At 33.5% G+C, this 25193-nt stretch overlaps 2 protein-coding genes across 5 annotated transcripts in view; one reads left to right on the top strand and one right to left on the bottom strand.

The window, feature by feature from the left end:
* sls (sallimus) overlaps window positions 1-23797 on the bottom strand; it is a 259979-nt gene extending 236182 nt beyond the window's left edge. The window contains exon 1 of the mRNA XM_065368854.1: window positions 23748-23797. The gene's annotated coding sequence lies outside the window, so the exon portion shown is untranslated. The remainder of the gene's footprint in view (window positions 1-23747) is intronic.
* Window positions 1-25193, top strand: part of LOC135848824 (titin-like) — a 69896-nt gene that overhangs the window by 10092 nt on the left and 34611 nt on the right. For all 4 annotated transcript variants that reach the window (XM_065368878.1, XM_065368881.1, XM_065368879.1 and 1 more), the window contains exons 13-26: window positions 8-15969; window positions 16052-16137; window positions 16229-16341; window positions 16415-16540; window positions 16621-16947; window positions 17025-17197; window positions 17274-17370; window positions 19663-19826; window positions 19896-20117; window positions 20187-20431; window positions 20558-20727; window positions 20804-21074; window positions 21160-21384; window positions 21464-21596. In XM_065368878.1, the coding sequence (XP_065224950.1) occupies window positions 8-15969; window positions 16052-16137; window positions 16229-16341; window positions 16415-16540; window positions 16621-16947; window positions 17025-17197; window positions 17274-17370; window positions 19663-19826; window positions 19896-20117; window positions 20187-20431; window positions 20558-20727; window positions 20804-21074; window positions 21160-21384; window positions 21464-21596 (18314 nt within the window). The remainder of the gene's footprint in view (window positions 1-7; window positions 15970-16051; window positions 16138-16228; window positions 16342-16414; window positions 16541-16620; window positions 16948-17024; window positions 17198-17273; window positions 17371-19662; window positions 19827-19895; window positions 20118-20186; window positions 20432-20557; window positions 20728-20803; window positions 21075-21159; window positions 21385-21463; window positions 21597-25193) is intronic.

Genomic DNA, 25193 nt, shown 5'->3' on the forward strand with positions numbered 1-25193 from the left:
TTTCTAGATCAAAACATCATTGAATTACCATCCCTACGATTTATCAAGGAAACAGTAACTTCTGGAAATATTTTAATGGAAGCTACTGTGATAGATATGCCTATCAATGAATTCACTGGAGAAGAAGAACTAAAAACTGACGCAGATGTTGAAAATTCACTAATGGATGACTCTGCCCAAGCTCCTTCTGCTATACCAGCAGAAAATTTGCCAGATAGAAGAAAAGAATTTTCACCAGTATCTGAAAGCAGTCAATCAGCTGAGAAATCTGGTAAATCAATCATCACACTAGAAAAAATAGATGTAGATGATGAAGATGACATTAGTGAAACTTCAGAACTTGAAAATAAATCATGCACTAACAAATATAGCCTTCTAATCAAAAAAAGCTTGGAAGATGATACACTAAATGATTCATCTGTCACAGAAACTGTCACATCAGAGATAGAGCCTAAACCTCAACCTGAGAAAAAAATTGAATCTACAGTATCAGAACTTGATACAAAAAACACACATTCCATTTCTGACAACCTTACAATGGCTCATAAAAAAATTTCATTTGATTCTGAGGATGATTCTCTGCATGAATTTGAAAAGCTTAAGCAAAAAAGAAAAGTAAGTGACAGTGTCCAGAGCTCTGTGGAGAAAAAGAAAAAAGTCCAGGATTTATCTCTTCTACTAGAAAGAACTTCTGAAATATCACCAGAGGTTTCTAAAGAAGTAGAAGAATCACATCAACAGACATCTTCTTTAAACAAAGAACATCAGCTAGTTTTGGAATCCATAGCTTCCTCAGTAACCATAATTGAAAATGATATAAACATAATTCAGCATTATATGCTCAGCACTAATCAAAAAGACATTTCAAGTGAACAACTTATCCAAAGTGTTGTTGAACCAATAACAAAAATTAAGAATGACATCAAACAGATCCAAAGCCACCAAATATCACAGTCTGATTATAAAATTGAAGAATTGGTTCCAGCTCTTACACCTTCTTTGGCCAAACTAAATGATGTGGTTGCAGATATGAAGAAATTCTCACAGTCTATTGATAACTTTACATTACAAAGAACTAGCCAAACTTTATTGAATGCAATCATAAATCCAATTGAAAATATAAGCCAGCAAATTAATTTGATCAAAAAAGATGATAGCCAACACCTTCAAACAAAAGAATCCAATGATGACTTAACTCATATGATCAATGAATTGAAACGCTACACAACATCATTTCAAAATGTACAAAACATTGTTGAATTCTCAAGCTCATCACCAAAATCTGCCATTGAAACCATCAAGCAAATGGAAAGGGTGCAAAAGTTGGCAATTAGTTTTCATAAAAACTCAGATGGAATTCTACCTACAGCTGAGCTGGTTAAATTCCACAACTCTGTAATTCAATACTTTGATACAAACATTAGAACATTCCATAAACTGCAATCTACTGAACTACAACTTTATCTTGATGATAATTCACAATTTAAAACAGAAATTGATAATGTCTTGTCAGTAGCTCAAAACACACCTCAGACTTCACTGAATTACTTGACTGAGGCTTTGGGAGCTTATTACACCAACAGTGAGTCTGCTTTCAAGAGACTAGCATTTTCCAATACTTGCTTGAGATCATTGGATGATTCTGTTGAGATAATTGTGAACAGCATTACTACGATAGAAAAATGTTCAGAAGTGGAAAAATCATATCAAAAGAAAAGGATATTAATGACCTTATGCAATTTGAAAATACCTCTGCAAGATTTTCTTGCACAAATAAGAAACATTTCCAGCAAAGAAGAATTTGATAATACTCAAATTTATGAGGTTATAAATGATGTTAGCATTCCATTACAATTATTAAGAAAAGAAATTGGTTTACTATTTCATCAATCATATTCTGGACAAGTGTTAGATCTTGTCACATCACCTTTAAAAAAGCTTCAAGATGAAATATCATTGTTTCATGATTTAATTATTCTAAAAGAACCATCTGAAATAGATATGGATCAGTTTCTACTAATTTTAAATAAATTGAATTCACCTTTTTGTGAATTAGCTAACAAAATTATGCAAGCAGAAGACTTGGTATTGCAAGAATCTCCAGTTGTAGCAGATCCTAAATTGGGAATAAAAATAGTACTACAATCAGTATCTAGTTTAGTTGATGTTCTCACTAGTCTTCAAAGCTCCAATCACTCCACTAGTTTAATTTTATCCAATTTGACAAATCCTTTGATGGAGGTATGTAATAGTTTGAAAACTATCAACAATCAATTTTATGAAGAAGATTTGGAAAAGGTAAACATTACTATGTTAAAGACTTTGTCAACTCCTTTCAATTTACTTCAAAAGCAGCTGATAGATGTGAGTCCAGTTCTAACTGGTGATTTAAAAAATACTGTAAAAGAATTACAACGAACAATTCTAACTATTCAAGATCAGGTATCTTTTGAATATGGAGATGAGCCTGCTTCCATTGAGTACAACATAATGACACTACAAACTCTTCTCCATCCAATAAATATTTTGAGAAATCACTGTGTAGCTCTCATGTCAGAAGATGGCACTGCGGAGTTATTATGTCAGTGGGACAAACAAATGAAAACTATTGACCAAATTGTGAACATTTTAGTTTCAATGGATACCATGAATGCACAAGCAGTTCTCAAGTTGATAAAGAATTATCAAAGTATAATTAAAATTGAGGGCAACAACTGCTATGAGATACTTCAACAACTTAGTGACCAATGCAATGAAATCCATAACATGAATGATTTCCATGAAATTAAACCATTTATCCGTCGTATACAAGATAACTTTGAGAGAATCACTGAAACCAAAGCTAAGAACATAATAGAAAGACTTCTATCAAGTAATGAAGATTTTGATAATATATTGCATGTTCTAACTACTTATAAAGAAGAAGATAATGTTAAGTGCTTCATTGCTCTACTACAATCACTCAACATCATTAGAACATTACAAGAAAGTGTTAAAGATACACAAACTACCAGCACAACTGATAGCCTTCAAACTCCTATGTTACATTCTTTTTTGAACACCTGTGAAAGACTGGAATCAAAAATCAGTGATCTTCTCTATGTTGTAGAAAATTCATCAGCACGAATACCAGAATTTTATTCACGCACAATTGATGCATTTTCTACATTGAATAATCAGTTAGTCCATTTAAATAAATGTCTAATGGATCAATCTGTTAGTGATGATGATCAAAAAGAAATACCTTTTGAATCCTCAATTCATTCTTTCAATTGTCTTCTAGCTGTAGTGAATTCTGAAGAAAATGCAGTGATGGCGCCCATAAAAGAAATCATACATGATGCCCTCAATGAATTAGTCAAATTACAAAATGATATCCTATTCAACATGTCTCTAATTCAAAGTGAAGATGATGTATCATTAAATGAAAGTGAATTTGAAGAAACTTCTCTAAAACCTAATCTAATCTCTGTTTGTTATGAAAGTATGAAAAAAGAAATTCTCAAATGTGAGGAACAATTTGCTAAAATGATGAAATTTCAAAATCCTCAAACTGCCATCACTGGAATCAACACCAGTCTAGAAAGTATTTCTAACATTATTCACTTTATTAGTGAACACGGATCATTTGACAGTGAAACCAATGTCAAAAACTTGAATCAACCTTTGGAAAAAATACTAGAACAAGCCAATATGCTTGAGAACTTATCCAAAGCTAATGCTAAAGCTGACATCATTGTGCCTCAATTATCTGAGCTAAGTCATTCTTTTGAGAATTTTAAGAAACTTGTTGATGAAGTGGAATCTCAGGATAAGCATTCTCATTCAAGTGAAAATGATATTGGTGAAAAATCTAATAATTCTGTAGAATTGGACATTAGTATTCCACAATCACCAATCAACTTTGCTGATGATAGTTTGCAAAGTGATATTTCTTCTTCAACTGAAGTTAGCAACATTACTACTGTAATTTGTGATGATGAAGAAACCATCAAACATATAACACAGTCAACTACACCCAGTTCAGATTTGGTCACAGCCATTGAGAAATGTGATATAGAAAGTGTTAAAGATGGTGGAAGTCAAGCAGAAAGCTACACAGAAAAAACATATACTACTTCACAAGAAAATTTTGAGCAACTCTCAGCAGCTGAAGAAATTGAGAACATCTCAGATGAAGCTATCCACATTCCAGCATGCACTAATATACCTACTTCATGTGAGGCTCAGTCTTCAGAATTTATCAATGAAACTCAGCAATTTCAAACAGAAAAACTAGACTCAGAAAATGTCATACTCAAAGCAGAACGGTCATCACCTGTAATAACACATGAAATAGTGGTTTCAACAATGGATGAGAAAATTGATGAGCACTATGAAACTAGTAAGGCAGTCTCACAAGAAAAGTTGAATGAAGAGTCATCACATGTTATAACCTTGGAAGAAGAAGAAAATTTGATAACGATAGATGCTCAAAATATGATGGTAGTTGATGAATCTATCAATGCTGCACAATTGAGAAAAACTGAACTCACAGCAATATTAGCCACAGAATCAAACTTTGAAGAAGTGTCAATGGAAAGAGAAGCTACAAATTTTATAACATCAGATGAAATGCATTTGAATAAGGAAGCTCTTGAAACATCTTTACCTTTAAATCTGGAAGAAGCTATAAGTCAATCACAGGAAACTGCTCTCATTGGAGAACTATTGGAAATGAATCCAACTCAATTGGGAAATATAAAAGAAAGTGACACTGAAAAGGAGTATGAAATTGCAGCATCTAAAAAAGAGACACCTTCTTCATCACTGGAAAGCATACAAATAGCAGATTTCTCAGAAACTCCTCTTAACCAGAAAGCTGACTCATTATCAAAAATAAATGATGAATCCATAATAATGGGTGATGAAAATGCGAATTCTAAATCAGAACAGATCAACTCTGCTGATTTAAAAACCACAATTTCATCTGAAATGGCTCCATTAGCTGACATATCTGAAATATTTGACAGTATTCAGAGCACAGAAGTAGAAGAGGTTCCAACAAAAGTAAGTGATAACACTCTGCTCAGAACTGAAGTATCAGAAACCTTTCCAAGACACCAAATTACTCATCCTATAGATATAATGAGTCAGAATTTATCTAAATCAAGTAATATAGACAATAAAGTGGAAATGGAACCCCCAGAGATTCCCATTGATATGTTGGAACAAATTGATTCTGAAGAATTAACTATAGCAAAACAAGCCAGACAGATAGAACAGACAGACTTACAAATATCTTCCACTGAGTTAGGAACCATTGAAAACCTTGGCAGCTCCGAATCAGCAATAATTTTAGAAAATGAGGACTCTCTTATGATAATGGCAGATCGATGTGAAAAGAAAATGGCATGTGAAGGAATAGAAGAAAGAACTCAAGAAATTACTAGGACAACAATTTTCCCACTAAGCATGGCTGAAACCCAAAAGATTTCAGAACGACAAAACACTGTCTCTGAAATGATTGAAAATGTGGAAAGTATTCAGCCTCAAGAAATTTTAGATAATAATGAACCAAATACATCAGAGACTATCAGTATGGGCCTAGCTAAAATGAAACAGTTTCCAGAAGGTGAGCTTGAAACAACACTAACAGAAATTGAGGAACAATATGATGAAAAGTTCAAACAAATCCTTGAAAAGACTGAGCAGTTAGTAGATGAAGTACAAAAAATTAGCACAGATGGTGAAAGCATACAAAAAATGGCGATTACAACTATTTCTCCAATAAATATGACAGTATCTCAAGAAACTTCAGAATTAGAAAACCTTGTTTCCCAAATGATCACAAATGATTTAAAAGCTGAAGAGAACCTCCTACTTCAAGAAATTCCAGATCATTTGGAATCCAATTCAACAATGACTTCAATCCTATGTTCATCTGAAATAAAAGAAGTTCCACAGAGAGAGCAAGCAACATGCTTTACAGAAATGGGATCCCAATATGATGAAGAGGTGAAGGAAACCATTGAAAAGGTTGAGAAGTTGTTGGAAGGAGTCCAAAATCATACTGTAGATGTTCATTCCTCAAAAAATGAAGAATTCATTGCTGATATTGATTGCAATTTCCAAAAGTTACCAAATCTAGATCTAATAGAAACTGAGATGATCTCAGTACAATTAGAGAGAAGTGGGGATAATGAATTGATTATAAATTCAGAAAAAACTGAAGAAGCTACAAACATTATTAAATCAAGTGAAGAAAATAATGATGAGAATTTAGGAGTGCAAAATATTACTGAAGTTGGCGTTTCATTGCATATTGAAGGTGAATTACCAAGTAACCAGCAAGAAGAGGAAACAGAATTGCAGGTAGTACCAAAATCGCTAAATGTGGGACAAGAAATAATTGAACTTTTAGAACAAAACACAGATTTTGTACAAACAGTAATCCAGAAAGAACTTCAAAAACAAACTGAACTGACTGAACATGGGCGAGAATGTCTCTCAAGCCCAGAAACTATTACATCCTCAGAAATTGCCACATTTCCAGAAGTTGAACAAGGTTTTGAGATCACAGAACTAGGAGAGTTAGTAACCACACAATTAATTGAGAAAGATTTAGGATTGTGCCACACTACTGAAGAATTAGAGCAAAATATAATTCAATGTCAAAAAGAATCATTAATAACATCACTACATGATGGCCTTTTAAGATCAGAAAGTTCTGATCTACCTAGTATTTCAGAACAAGAAAGTTATGTTACAGCTATAGAAGACTTTTCAGATGATAATGAAGCATTGTGGGAAAGCTTTGAAAGTGATAATACAGATGAATTTTTTAATAAAAAGTCTTTAAAACTGAAAAATGCTATTGAACTTGGTGACTTGAGAGACACCCCAATTATTCATTCTAAAGATGAAGAAATTAATGCTACTGCTCAAGTAAAACCTTCAATACAGGCTGAAGAGAATATTCAAATTGGAACAACTGAAGAAACTTTACACACAGTGGAAAATAATGAGAAAATAACTATAGTAGAGCACTCTGAAAATGAAAATGCCGATTCAAGTGAAACAATTTCTAAAACAGAGACTACTGAGATGTCATGTCCTCTCTCAGGTAATGTGATGATATTTGGATCCTCCAGAGACATTTTTTTCAATGAGCCAATAGATGAAAGCCAACATATAGAGAAGATAGGAGAAAATGATAACCAAAAAACAAACCAAGTTTTTCCAGATGAATATTCAGAAGGAATGTGCCCTCTTTCAGGGAATGTGATGATATTTGGTTCCCCACAAGAAAAATTTTCTGATGAAGCTGTAATAATAAGTGAACAATTGGAAACTACCTGTGAAGAGGAACATACAAATGAAACAACTTCCTCAATACAAGCTACTGAAAAGCTACATCCACTTTCAGGAAATGTTATGACATTTGGTTCTCCTAGAGAGAAATTGGCAGATGAACTGGAGATTGAAACCACAAAATTAGAGAAACCCTATGAAGAGCATGCAAATGAAAGAACTTCTTCAATAGAAACTACTGATATGTTATGTCCACTCTCTGGAAATGTAATGATATTTGGATCCTCTAAAGAAAATTTTTTTGATGAAAATGTTCTTGGAAGTGAGGAATCTGAATTGATTAATGATGAACAAGAATATATAAATGAAGAAAATTCCTCAACAGAGGCCACAGAAGTTTCATACCCTCTCTCAGGAAATGTGATGATATTTGGATCTTCTAGTGAAAGATTTTCATATGAACCAACACTTGAAAGTGGAAAGTTAGAAATAGTGGAACAAACTCTAGAAAACATCAAACCTTCTCAGGAAGAAAATACTGAAGCAACAAACCCACTTTCAGGAAATGTTGTGGTGTTTAGCTCACCCCAAGAAACTTTTTTGACAGAACCTATAATAGAAAGCAAAGAAATTGAAAAGCCAGATGAAGAACAGGAACATGCTAAAGAAGAAATTCTGTCAATAGAGTCTGCAGAGGTATCATGTCCTCTCTCAGGAAATGTGATGATATTTGGATCCTCCAGTGAGAAATTTACCCATGAACCAGCACTTGAAAGCGAGGAGTTAGAAACAGTAGAACAAGATCAAAACAACATGGACATTTTTCAGGAAGAAAATACTGAAGTGATGAGTCAACTTTCAGGAAATGTGATGGTATTTGGTTCCCCTAGAGAAATGTTTATTGATGAGTCAGTTCATGAAAGTGAGACATTAGAAACAGCTAATGAAGAACAAGGGAATGAAAAAACTTCATCAATAGATAACACTGAAGTAATAAATTATCTTTCAGGGAATGTGATGATTTTTAGTTCTCCAAGAGATGCATTTTCTAATGAATTGATACTTGAAAGTAAACCTTCGGAAATGGACCAACAAGATAACTCAATTCTAAAAGAAGAGACAGCACAAGTTACAGATTCAACAGAACAAGAATTGGCAGAGAAATCACTTTTATCAGAGAATATCACATTCTGTGTTCCTCAAGAACAGGTTTTAGATAATCTTCATAGTAATGAGATGAAGTTCGAGTTGAACAAAAATGAAGAATCTACTCAAATTTCAGTTTCTGAACATGAAAGAACAGTGACTTCAGAAATAAATTCTGAAAATGTAATGACACTTTGCTCACCACAAGACACTTTTATTGATGACCAAACACTTGATAAGCTTAATAATCAGTCACTAGATTTAAAACAGGCATCTTCCTGCTTACAACAAGCAGAATTAAATCAACCTGAATCCACACAAGCCAAACTAATGACACTAGCAGCAAATCAGCTGATGAATGAAGAAATTACTACTGCAGAGGTAGATGAAAAACCAATTATATCAGTAGAATCCAATTCAGTAATGGAAATTATGGTGGAAGATGGTGAAATAGATCACAATAAAGAACAAAAAGTCATTGAAGATATTATAGAGGAGCATCAAATCCAAACTGAGAAAGTTGCAACAGAAATTCATAATGATGACATACATTCTTCTTCTCACAAATCAATTATTCAAGAACAAGAAGCAAAAACTTCAGAAAACTCTAAAACTAGTGCTGGAAACATAGAACCTACTGAAAAACCAAAACATGATGAAATGCAAACAAATGTTCAAAAGTTAAATGCTGGCCATGAGGAAGTAAATGTTTTAGGAATTCAAAATGCAGATCATGAAAAAATGATTGAAAAACTAGAAGTATTACAAGAAAGTGAGCTTACTGAAACACAGGACAAAAAACTGACTACACTAAATAGTGGAAAAGAATTGGAACAAGGACTTTCCACTGAGCAAAAATTGGAAAAAAAATCAATTTCTCAAGTTCAAGAATTAGAACTAGAAGATGATACATCACCAAACAAACAGTTGGAAAAAAAAGCTCAAATTTTAAATGAAGTTATTACAGAAGAAGAATCTAAAAAAGAAAAATCTACAGAACAAGATACCATTGAAAACAAAAGAAAAGAAGATAAATCTTCAAAATGTGAATATATTGATGAAGGAAAACATATAGAAATTAAATCTACAGAGTTGGATTTTTTAGATAAAATGCAGGAGCTCAATACCACAAATGAAACAGAAAAATTGAAGACTAACCCAGAAAGTAAGATTTCAATAGAAGCTGAATTAGAAAAAAATGATTCAATGAAATCTGATATAACTAAAGAAATATTGATGGATGAACAAAATGTAGTACTTCCTCAGCAAACACAAAAAGGAGTTGAATCGGCACTGACTATGTGCACAACTGAAGATGTGAATCATTCAAAACAAGAACAGTTTGAAAATGTACAAGAACAAACACACGTAAAAGAAACATTGCCTAGAGGTCAAGAACAATCGCTTGAAATTTCACAGAAAGGGACAGAAGAGGTATTTCAAGAAAAAATAAAACTAGAAGAGAAACAAGTTGAATCAACTAGTGAAAAAAAATCAGAAACAAGACATCCAGACAGCCCAAAGAGAAAATTGTCTCAAGCTGAAAAACTAGATGGATCAATTGATGGCAACAAAACTGATAAAGCACCAATTGAAAAGTCAAGTAACCAAGAAGAAAACAAGTTGAAGGAATCAGAGGATGAATTATTGAAAGAAACAATAAAATGTGAACTTGAAGAAAAGTTGGATGATGGAAAAGGAAAAACTCCAGAACAGTCAACAGATGAAAACTGGACAGAAACTGTAACAGAAAAGTTTGAAAGTTTGGACTCAGAAGCTCAAGAAAGTATTTCTAAAGGAAAGGCAGTTACTAAAGTTAACAGCACCAAAAAGATAGATGAATCAATAGAACAAAGCTCCAAATTAAATGAACAACCAGAAAGTATTCCACAAATGACTCTTAAATCGACAGAAGATGAAGAAAAAAAGTCTGAAATACTCAAATCCTCAAGTGAATCAGAAAAGGAACATTTAAAAACAGAAAAATCAAAGATCCCAGGAATGAAACCCTCTCAAGATGAACAAAAGGTTAAAGAACAGACAGAAAAATCAGTAATAAGGAAGGAAAAGAAATCCGAAGATATTACCACTGAAGCAGGAAATGAAGAGGAAAGTCTTGAAAAGCAAAAATCAAAGAGTCTAGAAAAAATACTTTCACAAGATGAACATACAGCTGAAAAAAATGCAGAACAACCAAAAACACTGAGTGAAAAAACATCTGAAGAGCTTATAGCTGAAGCTAGAGAAGAAATTCTTAAGAAACAAAAATCAAAGAGTCTAGAGAAGAAGTCCTCACAAGATGAAGATAAGACTGAAGAACAAGCAGATCAACCAACAACACCACAAGAAAAAACATCAAAAGGGCCCATTCCTAAAGCTGAAGATGTTACTAAAAGCCCAAAAAAACAAAAATCAAAGAGTCCGGAAAAGAACTCTCCTCAAAATGAAGAAAAAACAGAAAAACTAAAAGAACAATCAGTCATATCAGAGAAAAGACAATTTGAAGACATCACTGTTGAGACTGGAAATGAAATTGGAAGTCTAGGAAAACAACAATCAAAGAATCTAGAGAAGAAACACTTGCCAGATGAAGAAAATTCTGAAGAACAGCCAGAACAACCAATAACACCAACAACTACAACATCTCAAGCTCTTACTGCTGAAGCTGGAGAAAAAATTGATGTTGAGAGAAAAAACTCGGAAAGTCTAGAAGAGAAACTTTTACAAGATCGGGACAAGGCTGTGAAAAATGCAGATCAGCCAACAATACCAAAGAAAAACTCATCAAACAACCCAACTGTTGAAGAACAAGATGATATCAAAAGTTTGAAAAAACAAAAATCAAAAAGTCCAGAAAAGGAGCACCCTTATAATGAAGAAAAAACAGAAAAACCAACACAAGAATCAATCACATCAACTGCTGAAGTTGGAAATGAGGTAAAAAATTTAAATAAACAAAAATCAAAGAGTCCCGAAAAGAAACTTTTGCAAGATAAAGAAAAGTCTGAAGTAAAAAAACAAAAATCCAAGAGTCCAGAAAAAAAGGTCCCTCAAGACAAAGAAACGATAGAAAACCAAATGGAACAATTAATCCCAGCAGAAGAAAACAAATCCAAAGATCTTACTACTGAAGTTGGAACAGAGGTAAAAAATCTAAAAAAACAGAAATCAAAGAGTCCAGAGAAGAAGCCCTTGCAAGATGAAGAAAAGTTTGAAGTAAAAAAACAAAAATCAAAGAGTCCAGAAAAGTCTATTCAAGACAGAGAAAAAACAGAAAAATCAACAGAAAACTCGACAACATCTGAAGAAAAGCAATCTAAAGACCTCACTATTGAAGTTAGAAATGAGGCAAAAGGTTTGAAGAAACAAAAATCAAAGAGTCCAGAGAAGAAACCCTTGCAAGATGAAGAAAAGCCTGAACTAAAAAAACAAAAATCAAAGAGTCCAGAAAAGTCTATTCAGGACAGAGAAAAAGCAGAAAAATCAACAGAAAACTCAATACCATCAGAAGAAAAGCAAGAGGCAAAAGGTTTGAAGAAACAAAAATCAAAGAGTCCAGAGAAGAAACCCTTGCAAGATGAAGAAAAGTTTGAACTAAAGAAACAAAAATCAAAGAGTCCAGAAAAGTCTATTCAGGACAGAGAAAAAGCAGAAAAATCAACAGAAAACTCAATAACATCAGAAGAAAAGCAATCGAAAGACCTCACTATTGAAGTTGGAAATGAGGCAAAAGGTTTGAAGAAACAAAAATCAAAGAGTCCAGAGAAGAAACCCTTGCAAGATGAAGAAAAGCCTGAACTAAAAAAACAAAAATCTAAAAGTCCAGAAAAGAAGCCCCCTCAAAACAAAGAAATGTTAGAAAACCCAATGGAACAATTACTCTCAGCAGAGGAAAAGCAATCCAAAGACCTCACAGCTAAAGTTGGAAAAGAGGTAAAAAATCTAAAAAATCAGAAGTCAAAGAGTCCAGAGAAGAAGCCCTTGCCAGATGAAGAAAAGTCTGAAGTAAAAAAACAAAAATCAAAGAGTCCAGAGAAGAAGCCCTTGCAAGATGAAGAAAAGTTTGAAGAAAAAAAACAAAAATCAAAGAGTCCAGAAAAGTCTATTCAAGACAGAGAAAAGTCAGAAAAAGCTACAGAAAACTTAATAATATCAGAAGAAAACCAATCTAAAGACCTTACTATTCAAGTTGGAAATGAGGCAAAAGGTTTAAAGAAACAAAAATCAAAGAGTCCAGAAAAGAAACCCCTGCAAGATGAAGAAAAGCCTGAACTAAAAAAACAAAAATCTAAAAGTCCAGAAAAGAAGGTCCCTCAAGACAAAGAAATGATAGAAAACCCAATGGAACAATCAATCCCAGCAGAGGAAAACAAATCCAAAGACCTTACTACTGAAGTTGGAAATGAGGCAAAAGGTTTGAAGAAACAAAAATCAAAGAGTCCAGAAAAGCCTGAACTAAAAAAACAAAAATGTAAAAGTCCAGAAAAGAAGGTCCCTCAAGACCAAGAAGTGATAGAAAACCCAATGGAACAATCAATCCCAACAGAGGAAAACAAATCCAAAGACCTTATAACTGAAGTTGGAAAAGAGGTAGAAAATCTAAAAAAACAGAAATCAAAGAGTCCAGAGAAGAAGCCCTTACAAGATGAAGGAATGTCTGAAGTAAAAAAACAAAAATCACAGAGTCCAGAAAAGACCATTCAAGACAGAGCAGAAGTAGAAAAAGCAACAGAAAAGTCAGTCATATCAGAGGAAAAGAAAGACCCCACTGTTGAAGTTGAAAAAGAGGTAATAGGTTTGAAGAAACAAAAATCAAACAGTCCAGAGAAGAAACCTTCGCAAGATGAGGAAAAGTCCGAAGAAAAGACAAAAGAACCAATAATATCAAAAAAGAAAGCCAAAGACTCCACTGCTGAAGCTGCAGATGATGACTTGAAAAACTCTGAAGAGAAGCTCTTAAAAGACAAAGAACATGAAAACCAAGCAGTACTACATCAAAAAGAGAAATCAGCAAACCTAGAAATAACATCCGAAGTTATATCATCAGAAAAATCTGCTGAACCTGCAAAAGATGAAAGCAAACTCATAGAAAACCTCACAAAAACAGCACAAAAGAAACTATCCAAAGACTTAACAGAAGAAAGTGAAACTAAAATTGTAAAAGATAAATCAAAAAGTCCAGAGAAAAAATCTGAGGATGTATCATCAGAAAAGCTAAAGGAACAGACTAAAGACAAGAACAAAACAGAAGAAAATCTCACAAAAAAATCAGTGACACTAAAGAAAGAACCATCCAAAGATTTAAAAACAGAAAATAAAACAGAAACTGAAAATATGGAAACGAATGAATCTAAAGGGATAGAAAAGTCTGCATCCATAGATGAAATGAACAATGATGAAAATCCTCCACAGAGAACTTCATCTGTAAAGAAAAAAATATTGAAAGATGGTTCAACTACCCCAAATAAAGAGGAAAACATTCCAAAAAAATCTGCATCTGTAAAGAAAAAGAAATCAAAAGATTTTTCAGAGGGGAAAAAAGAATCCAAGATAACAACAGAAACCCAACAAAGTACAGAAGAAAAATTGTTGAATGAAACAGAAAAACCAGCTCAAAAAATTGAATCTGAAGAGAAAAGTTCAGCAACTGAAAAGATGAACGAATCAACTCAACAAAACTCTGAGGATATCATAATAAAAAATGAAAACATAGAAAAATTTGAAGAAATAAGTACTCTAGAATCACTGACAAAATTATCAGTAGAAATGGCTGATGAAATGAGAGAGAACCCCCAAAAATCAAAAGATTTAGAAGAAAGAGAATTGGTTGAGAAAGAGACCAAAGAAATAAATGACAAAAACTTACAATCAGAACTAATTTCAAAAAAGGGAACTTTGGAAAATGAATCTAATGATGAATTAATAACTACAAAACAAGATCAAGAAAGTAAATCAGAAAAATCAGATAGCACCAAAGAAAAACAATTGGAAAGTGTAACTGGGAATGTACCAGAAATGAAAGAGAAGGAAGAAGAACTGAGTAAAAGCAATAATACCAATTTATCACAAAGAAATGAAGCAGTAAAAGAGACTGAAAAGGAACCCAAAGAAGATAAACAATTAAAGAAGCTGTCACAAAAAAAGGATAACAAATCAGTGAGCCCAAAGAAGAAGAAATCACCATCACCTGAAAACAAGCAAACTCAACCTGTTGAAGAAGCTAAACCAATTGAAATTGATAGAGAGAACCCAGAAATCACACAGGAAAATGAAGACTTGAAGAAACTAGATGCTACAATTGAAAATAAAATTCAGTCTGAGAAGGAAAATGAAAATAACAAGAAGTCCAATACCAAAGATATAAAACTCAAAACTACAGCCAATGAATCAAAAGATTCATCCAGTGAAAAATCCTTGAAAGAAAAATCTCCTGAAAAACTTGGAAAAAAATTAACTAAGAGAAAATCAATTTCTAAACCTAAAGCACAAGATTCCTCACCAAATGATGACCAGCATTTGAACCATGACTACCAAAAACTAGAAATTGAGAAAACAATGGACAAAAATGAGTCCAAAGAACAAGAAAAAAGTGATACATCAAATGAAAAACGGAATAAACCTCCCCTTTTAGAAACTAAACAAGGAAATGAAGGGGTAGTGCCAGAAAATCTCAAAAGAAGAAAATCTTCAACAGATGATGAAGTAAAATTATTGGATAATGCAACAACCAAACCCCATGTAATTTCAAAATCAAAGGTTCTAGTTCAATCAAAGCAGCACAGCAAAGAAACAATTGTAGATGAATTATTGAAAGAACCGACATGCTTGAAAACCCCATCTAGTACAAATACTAAAAAATTATCAATTAATGAAATCACAGAAAATATCAGAGTTAGAGAACAAAGGATTCCAGAAATGTCTCATATCAATAGCTCTACTTCTGTGGAACCATACAAATCTAGATTATCAAGCAGACCATACTCTCCAGATCTCAGGGATAATCTAAAATCAAATCATTTTGTCACTTTTACTAATAGTCAATTGGAGAATGGTAAAGATCATCTCTTTGATTCAATTGGAGTACCAGAAATACCATTCAAACACTATTCTGCATCAAGAGACCAATGGGGTGATGAAACAATGAAATATGATACAAAATTAACCAACAAGAAACAAAATCTAATCCTGGATAAATACCCAAAAATGTGTACTATTGAAAAAGAACGCTTTTACACACCTTTGAAATTTGACCATAAGCAAAATGAAATCGATCATAATTTCTTACATTATGATAGACTTCCAGGCAGTAATTCACATACATTCCATTTATTCAAAGAAAACATACTACCGGACCCTGCCTCTCTTCGACAACATAACTCTAGATATGATTCTTTTCATCAGTCAAGAGAATATGAAAAACTATATGACAATCACTATGAATATGAATCTTCTCTGAAATATTCTCAAAATTTGAAAAATAAGGATCAATCGAGTTTTGGATACGACTTATCTCAATATCAACCTTTTAGAGTGAGTCTCAACACAATTTGACATATTCAAGATGAAACTTCTCAATAGGTACTCTAATAACACTTCAAATTATTTGTTGCAGAAATCTGATACATCTCATAGACAAGATTTTGTAAAACATTCATATTCAGATTGGAATCGTCGAACTGGAATACCCAATAACTTTTGGTCAGTTATCAGTGTTATCACTAATATATTAAAAATCTTTTCAATTCAAAACCTTAAAACTGATAAATGTACAATTATTTTTTCTCCATAGTTCTTCTAGAGAAATTGAAAGTATACTTAGCCGACGTCTGCATGAGAGAGGGACGCATAGTCATATCTATTTTCTTGATATCATTCCCATGGACAGACCCATAGTACATTTAGGTACGTCATTATGGTTTTTTAAAATTTTGTCTTTATTTCGTCCTCAACAAAATTAATCATCACCTAATTTCAGATAAAAGTCATGTAATCAGTGAATCAAGGTTCACAGGATGGGACATATTACCAACATTCAAACGTCTGTGTGCAGATAATATGGTTCCTGTTGGAGCCACTTTAGCTTTACATGCCGAAGTTGAAGGTATTCATTTAATACTACCAAACACTACCAGTTACCTCCATTTCCAATTCACATACGAATTGAATTACATTTTTCCACAGGGACACCCAAACCAGACGTAGAATGGCTAAGGGAAGATCAATCCTTACCAAAGAATTTGAATAGATACAGATACATCGAAGATTTTGGTCTTCACACTCTTCTCATAACTGACGTATCTTATAACGAAGCAGGAAAATACAGCTGCAAAGCCTACAATAAATATGGAGCGGTCAATGTTATCACAAACGTATTTGTCATTAGGACGAGCGGTATAAGGGGTGGAAAACCACCTATGTTTATATCTAGACCCGAAACTATTCTATCTGTCAATACAGGCTCTGATGTATCAGTTTCATTTCGTTTATCTGGAGATCCGCGACCCAAAGGTAAACATAACGATCAATGCATTTAGAATTAAATATCATGGTTATTTACCCTTATTTCAACTATTTCTCATTTGCAGTAATTTGGATGAAAGGGCTCACCGATATCACAGAAACGCATAGAACAATGAAGGAGACTGTCAACGATTACACACGCTTAATTTTAAAACGAGCTCAACTATCAGATTCTGGCACTTATTTTATCATCGCTAAAAATGAATATGGAACAGATCGAGCATTTTTCACATTACGAGTAAGAAATTTGAATTTGAGAAGCTCCTTTTAAACTTATAAAAATGTACGGTATCTTATTCGGCATTTTTTTTTAGGTTAACCAACGTTCCAGATCATTAACGCCAATCCCTACATACAGGCGTGAATTTTCCACCACTTTTGAATCCGATAGGTCATCGCAATATGGGCACAGTAAGTTGTTAAAATTCGGATCAAATCGGTTACAAGAACACATGCGTTCGTTAAAAATTAGACTGATACATTCTCGTGCTTATTTTTTTTATGATAATTACCTCTAAGCTTAAGATTTGTATACTTATCTCAGGATTAAATTTTTTCCATCAATTTATACCCAAATATCGTTTTATTAGGCAATAAGAGTTGATTTATTACTGTACGAGCATTTAATATTTTTTTCTTTGTCAAATTTATATAGTTACCAAATAAATTATTTTATTCGCTATGTCGCCGGCTACGTTCTAGTTTGTGCTTTTTAGACCTTCACGTGACTAATTTTTGTGTGAATTTTTCGCCTGCGCATATTCATGAAATTTTCAGTTTAGTTGATATAGAGTAGACTATAGATATCCATTTTTACCAAAGCTGGCATCCCGTATGTACCTCATTTAGAATTTGAATCGCTTTAATTTCATCAATTAGATGCCTCTGCAGTAGGAGTCAATAATTTTACTTTATAAATAAAATGGTGGAATTTAATATCATCAATTAGATGCCTTTGCAGTAGGAGTCAATAATTTTAATTTAGTAAATAAAATGGTGGAAAATTAAATAAATTAGCAGGAAAATTGGATCTAGCTAAAAATAAAACAAATCATTCAAAATAAATCAACCTATACTTATCTTTACAAAAAATCTTTAAAAAAATCATTTATCGCAAAATTCAAAATTATTAATTTTCTGTACTTATGTACTTTTGATGATTCAACGAATTTTTTGGGACGGAAGGCAGATTCAGAGAAAACAACTGAATAGGAATTCATTGTTTGTAGTTTCATCAGGGTCAAATTTCTCTGTTAATTTTCTGCTATCTATATGAATTTTCAACAATTCTTCACTGAATTAAGTTTGTCAGATATTTTTAGCCATTTATATAATATAAATGGGTTCAAACATTTTTTTAAACTGAATTTTCTCATTAGACAAACATTTTTTTTCAATCATATGTACTGGCCCCATTTTTTGAAATTTTAGGCAAAAAGTTGGGCATACATTGAATCAGAAAAACTAAACGAATTCTTGTTTTTTTAAATTCGATTCCTTCAGGGAATATTCTTTGGCAAAGAAGGAAAAAAATACATGCGATACTATTTTTTATGAGTTTAGAAAGCATAATATACCTACTTAGTTTCAGGGCTGAAAGTAAGCTTGATGATTCTGAAACACCTGTGTTGAAAAAAAAATAATAGTAAAATGAAGAAAAATACTTTTAGAAAATGTATTTATTCTTGGGGAAATTCCAAACATTTTTAGAAATCATTCGATTAATTCATGAAAACAAAAACAAAAACAACGAATTATAAAACAGACATTTTTTAAACATTTTTAAACTATGCAAATTCCTGCATGCTTCACAACTCCATCACCATCACACACCTTTCAACCTTACATAAAGTCACCACAGAATTCATCAATCTACCGCCCAAGTCGACCACCTCTTTCATTTGGATCTAATTAACACCGTCAAAAATTTCGGATTTCGAATCGATCAAAACAAATGGTCCGCAACGCCTACGGCCACAGCTGCCAAATCACAGCAAGGGCGGCTGAGTCAAAAATGGAATCCCGTCTATTACAGGTTATTCGCTGCTTAATATAAAATTGTACACGTTTAAATAGAATGTTTGCAACTTGTAAGAACAACATAATAGTTGAGAAGTTATTTTCAGAACGGCAACGTACTGAAATATTACAAAAATTGGAGACGATTGTCAATGTAGTAGTGGTACGCTTCCGACGTTGGCGCGAGTTACAAAAATGTCCCAGATTATTTGATATTCTTCGTATAGGAATCATGTAAATAGTGCAAATTGTGTCGCGTATTTTTCAATTTTTTTTCTCTTTTTACGTTCCGTTTTAAATATTATGAATGACGAAAACTATTTGCAGTCTGTGCGTAAAGTATGGCAAACGCAGGATGGCATTTCATCCGATTTCCTTCATTATCTGATCGATCATCAAGGTACTTTTTTGATCTGATTTTTCTACAGTTTTGTTTACGATTTTTTTCACAATTTCGGTTTTCAAAAAAATGTTTTTAAAAGAAGAATTCTACGAAATAATTCAATGTTATTTCATGTTAGAAACTAGGTGAATCATCAGACATAAATAACACCTAACCCACTCAAACACATACCAATCTTTCACATTCGCAGTTTATCAAAATTAAAATTAATTCCAAACTAATTAAAATTTTTTCTTCATTTTTGAAAAAGCATTCTAACCGATGTCTTGGATTATTTGCAGAAGTACCAGGTTCCATTCCAAGCGAACCTTATGTGTTAGACTGTGGCAAAAATTGGCTAACATTAACATGGCCAAAACCAAAACACTGTGGAGGTGCTCCAATACTTGCGTATCGAGTCGAATGCTGGCTCACTGGAGAAGACGGAGGAGCAAAATGGACCGAAGTTAGTAAACAAAATATATAAAATAATTTTCTTCCCGATCGCAACTACAAATATTTCCATTTCATGTAGCTTGGTATGACTCCTTCCAACACCTTCGAAGCATTTAACTTGGAAACGGGCAAAAAATACAATTTCAGAGTAACAGCTAGAAATCAATATGGCTGGGGTGAGCCAGCAGTCACCTCGAGTCCAATTTTAGTCGAAGATTTTGTCACCTTTCCCGAATTCGAAAAAGTTCTACCAGGTCAACTCAAAGTTCTTGACGACTCTTCGATTGAACTGGAATGCAAGGTATGCAATACATCTCGTAATACGTATCAATTAATCAAAATCCACCCTCGATAATTCTAACGATTCCAGGTAAAAAATGAAACTGGTACACAAATCGAATGGCATCGAGATGGCGTTCAACTGGAAGAAACCGATACTCGCAAGATGACGTATGAAAATGGACGATGTCTTTTAAAACTTGACAATGTGCAAGAAAATGATTCTGGTCGTTACGTTTGCGAGGCTTTCAATAAATATGGAAGAATTTGTACATTTGTACGTTTAATGGTTGTGGATGATCCGAAAATTGTAGCAACACACAATCGTCTAAATAGGTAACTAGATGATTTATCTTTACGTAGTGTAAGTTATACTATTCTTCGTACATCGTAGTGGATTTTTAGAGCGATGTTTTGAATCAAGGCAAACACACGAATATTTGTTTGTACGTCTTGTTTCAGAATAAGAGAAGGCTGTGATGGAAAAATCGACTTGACCCCGCAGTTTACGATGAGATTACGAAATCGACGTGTAGAAATGACCTATCCTGTTCGATTGACTTGTCAAGTCATCGGATATCCAAAACCAAAAATTGCTTGGTTCAAAGATGGACAAAGTTTACACGAGGATCGTAAGTTGATCAAATTTTAAGACTGTTCGATCAAGAAAAAAATTACTTCATCTCGTTTTAATTTTTGAACATTCAGAACACTACTCAATTTACGAAGAAGCCGATGGTTTCCAATCTTTGGAAATTTGTAGATCAATGCCCGAACACAGTGGAACCTACATGATTACAGCCTCCAACGATAGCGGATCTGTTTCCTGTAAATGCGACTTACTGGTCGACAAGGGAATACGAACCTATATTGAGCCGAAATTCATTGAGAAATTGGATATGGTATATTCCACAGTTGAAGATACACAGCTACGCATCAAAGCTTTAGTACAAGCTTATCCATCAGTGGGAATTACTTGGTACAAGACGCATATCGATTACAAATCTCGATAACCTCGTATTAATTCTACGTATTCGTCTAATTTTCACACATTGTTCTTGCAGGCAAAAGAATGGTATCCGTTTAAGACCCAGTCGTCGGATAATCGTAACATTGGATCACGATGGCAGAACCGAATTAACGATAGCTAACGTTAAACCTCAAGATTCGGGTATTTACACCTGTACCGCAACGAATGCTATAGGAAGTGCTGAGACAAACACCAGAATAGAAGTGTTTTCGAAACACAGCGAACCATCTGATTCGAATTCTCAAACACCTGACGAATTGTAAGTTGCATTACAGCAAACCACGTTTCTATCATACAAATTTATCTTATCATCACTTATTTTTTCGAAACCGCGACAGATACTCCAAAGAACCTAAATTCCTCGTTAAACCTCGTTCTTGTAAAGCTCACGAAGGAGATCATGTCATTATCGAATGTGAAATCATCGGTGATCCAAAACCACACGTAACCTGGCTTCGAGATCGATTAAAAGTAAGTCAACTAATTGAAAAACTTCGCAATCTGAGTCGCGACTTTTAAAAAAATGGCAAAAGAGAAAAAAAATCACACACCAATCTTACGACACGTATATTCGATTTTCATACTTTTAACACGATTCCAGCATCGATATCTATTTACCTATTTACAAAACTTCGATATTTACTAATACTGGAAGCATGCATAGAGCCGTTTGGCGCCACTTGTTCAAACCAACTTCACCATTTACGACTAAAAAACGTGCGCGATAAAAGATGGTCATTAATCTTTTTCATTATTGCGGTCTATGCCGCCGGAGCTGCAGCCTGCAAGGCTTCGAGATTCAGCCAATAAACGTTCATAAAATAGTCGGCCATGGGGTATACCTAAACACCTCATCCAGGTATACGACTTATTACTTAACAATATTTCGCCCAGACTATGCTTTTATCGTTGATGGATTTGTCAAATTATCACCTTCCCGGATCTTTTCTCTAACCCTTTTTCACCATACACAAATCATGTACATAGGGTACTGTGAATTTGTGGGGAAAGGAGGCAAGAGAAATCGAAATTTCTATGCCTATTTGAGTATTCCAAGAGTGTTCGGTTTCGACTAATTGATAAAACCTCGAGACGTTTTATCACGATCGTAATGAATTGTATGAATGTTTCGACACGTGAAATTTCTCGTTAAGAAGATAGGTACCTAAAATCCTTATCGAATTTCAATGCACATCGTGATGCGAGAAAGACAACGCAAGTTTTCTTAGAAGCATGCAGTTATTGGCATATAAGGAACATAAGCTATTTTTCGAACAGTGAAAATAAACGATGATGTGTTATGAAGTCAATGACACATCTAAGAACTTACACTTAGGTAATAGCTCATAAATCATGATACATCAGTACCTACAGGTAAATGGGAATTTTCTCCGAAAATTGCACCATTCCTCCTTTTATAACATAGGAACAAAGCTATTTATCAGATGAAGGAAAACAGGGTCAAAATTATATAGATATTCCTCCCCACATTTAATTCACCATTTCACCATTTTGAAAATAATTATTTAAAATTTTATCTCGAAGTTTTTTGCCAGATTATTTTTTATTCTTGAAAATTCCATAATCACCACCCAAAACCCCCGTTGTGCAATAAATTACAGAAGGTGTCCACTTGTCCAGGATGTGAAGGATTTTTAACTGAAAATTTGAACTTGACAAAGTACCAGCACAAAAAAATTCTGATAAAGAAGTTGCATGTCTTGAAAATTGAAGGGAAAGGAAAGACATACAGTTTGGAAAAAATTGAAAATTTTTCTATAAAATGTTGAAACAATACAATTGTTTAGAAATGGGAGACCATATTCATCAATTTTGTTATTAATGCATTAGCATTGTTTTTTTTTCTATCAACAATGTACGAGTACCTAACCTATCATGTCACGTTTAGAGATACTCAAATCGGTTGTCTTTATTTTATCCTTAATATGGCGCCAGCCCCGAGTCTTGTCTCATCGAATTACATTTATATTGTGACAGCACGATTCTCGGAGTTCTGATTCCATATTTGTAAGAATGTGACTGTCTGCGACAAAAACAAGTAGGTAATTTTGTTTTGCGCCGAAAAAGTATCCATGGAGTACTTCCACATGGTCCTTTTTCAAACAAAACGAATACAAAACTTGAAAAAATTGAAAATGAAAGAATAGGAGTACAAAGGGCGAGGATTCAAATATTCTTATCTTATATTATACAACGTTTTCGAACATTACAGGGTTGTTTGTTACCGACTTTCAACGAAGTCAAAAACTTTTTATGCAAAAATTAAGTTACAACGTTCACTACTTTCACATTAGGAAGAGACAGAGACAAATAGCCATTTACTGCCCTAGTCCATTTCGTGGCCCCATCTTGGCTCGTGCCCATTTCAATAAAAAGTTTTTCTTACATTTTTTTTGTCGTTAGGTTTGAAAAATTTCATTTTAAATCAATTTTTTTAATAAATTTACAATTCAAAGGGGCACCTAGGCTACTAACTCCACCTCGCGTTTAATTTTGCAGCAGCAACATTTGAAAAAAAATTAACAGTTGTCAGCCATCCAAGACTTTCAAGGACACAAACAAAATAGAAAAAAATTTAAAGTATGTACTAGTGCATTTTACCTCTATTTTGTCGATTTTCAAAACACATTTTCACTGTCTTCGCAATAAGTTGGTTCCTCCTGAAAAAAAATCACGAATCCATTAATAAAAATGATTCTTTGGATGTAAATTAAAATTGTCATAAAAATTAGATCAAATTCAAATTCAAATTCAAATATTTATTGCAGGTCACAGCTTTCGCTGCATTAAGAAAAGCAACCATAAGTTTCTCGAAAAATTATTTCATAAAAATTTCGAAAATCAAAATGATTGCAAATTTTTTTGAACTGTAATTTTTTGAGCCAAATTCTCCGATTTGAACGCGACTGCGATTTTTGGAAAGAGCGTGGTCTAGAACCCCCAAAACCAAATTTTCAGCTACACAACTTTATTTTTAGATTTTTGGCGAACGTTTGAAAGTACGTACTTGATCAGTAAAAATGGTTAATTTCCCAAATCCAAATTTCACCATTTCCCGCCATTCTGGAGCCTCCAGCGTGATTTTCCAAATTCTCTAGAATTCTGAATCACTCTTGAGATGTCAGCCCCAAAATCGGCTCAAATGTTGATAAACTCGTTAAACAAGTCGAGTATAACACACAACTCGATTTTTAGCTGTCCAACTTCATATTCACACCCTCTGGAGCGAATTCAAAATTCTGGAGAAATTGAACAATCGCGCTGGAGGCTCCAGAATGGCTGGAAATGGTAAAATTTGGATTTATAAAATTAATATCAGTTTTAGGACTTCTTTTGATCATTTTTACAGATCAAGTATGAAGTATGTATTTTTTATTACAAAATACATTAAACACCAAAAACAGTAATAATTTATGAATTTTCAAACGTTCGCCAAAAATCGAAAAATGAAGTCGGGCAGCTGAAAATTTGGTTTTGGAGGTTCTCTAGACCATGCTCTTTCGAAAAATCGCGGTCCCGTTCAAATCGAAGACTGGCAACGCAAGAGGTATGTACCTTGCCAGCTTGAATGTTTTTTCCTTTAAAATAAAGTAAAATGTTGCATCAATTTTTCTTCTTTCTCCCTCAGTGTAAATACGAGTACGAGAGATTCTATAGGTCAATTACGCATCTCAAAAATGACGAAAACGTGTACCCCACAGCCACAATTACATATATCAAAACAGTCTGAAGAATTTCACAGACTTACGCGTTATTTGTTTACACTGCATTTACGTATGTATGCACACTTGATTCCTAAAGAGGAAAAGTTGCGTATAAGTTGAATCGAACGTGGACGGTGGACGCTAATTATGCTCTTGTTTTTATTATTATTTACCATTTTATCGAATGATTTGTTTCCTCGGTTGTATTCGCACGTACTACGTATCACGAATACTTATTCTATCACAATATTTCCTTCTATTCCTTGGGTTGTTTGTGTTTATCCTCGAAATGATTAAAAAAGGCGCCTTCGTGATTTATACCCAATAGTCGTATTTTTCCAAT

This window comes from Planococcus citri, chromosome 5, assembly GCF_950023065.1.
Source record: "Planococcus citri chromosome 5, ihPlaCitr1.1, whole genome shotgun sequence".
NCBI lineage: Eukaryota > Metazoa > Arthropoda > Insecta > Hemiptera > Pseudococcidae > Planococcus > Planococcus citri.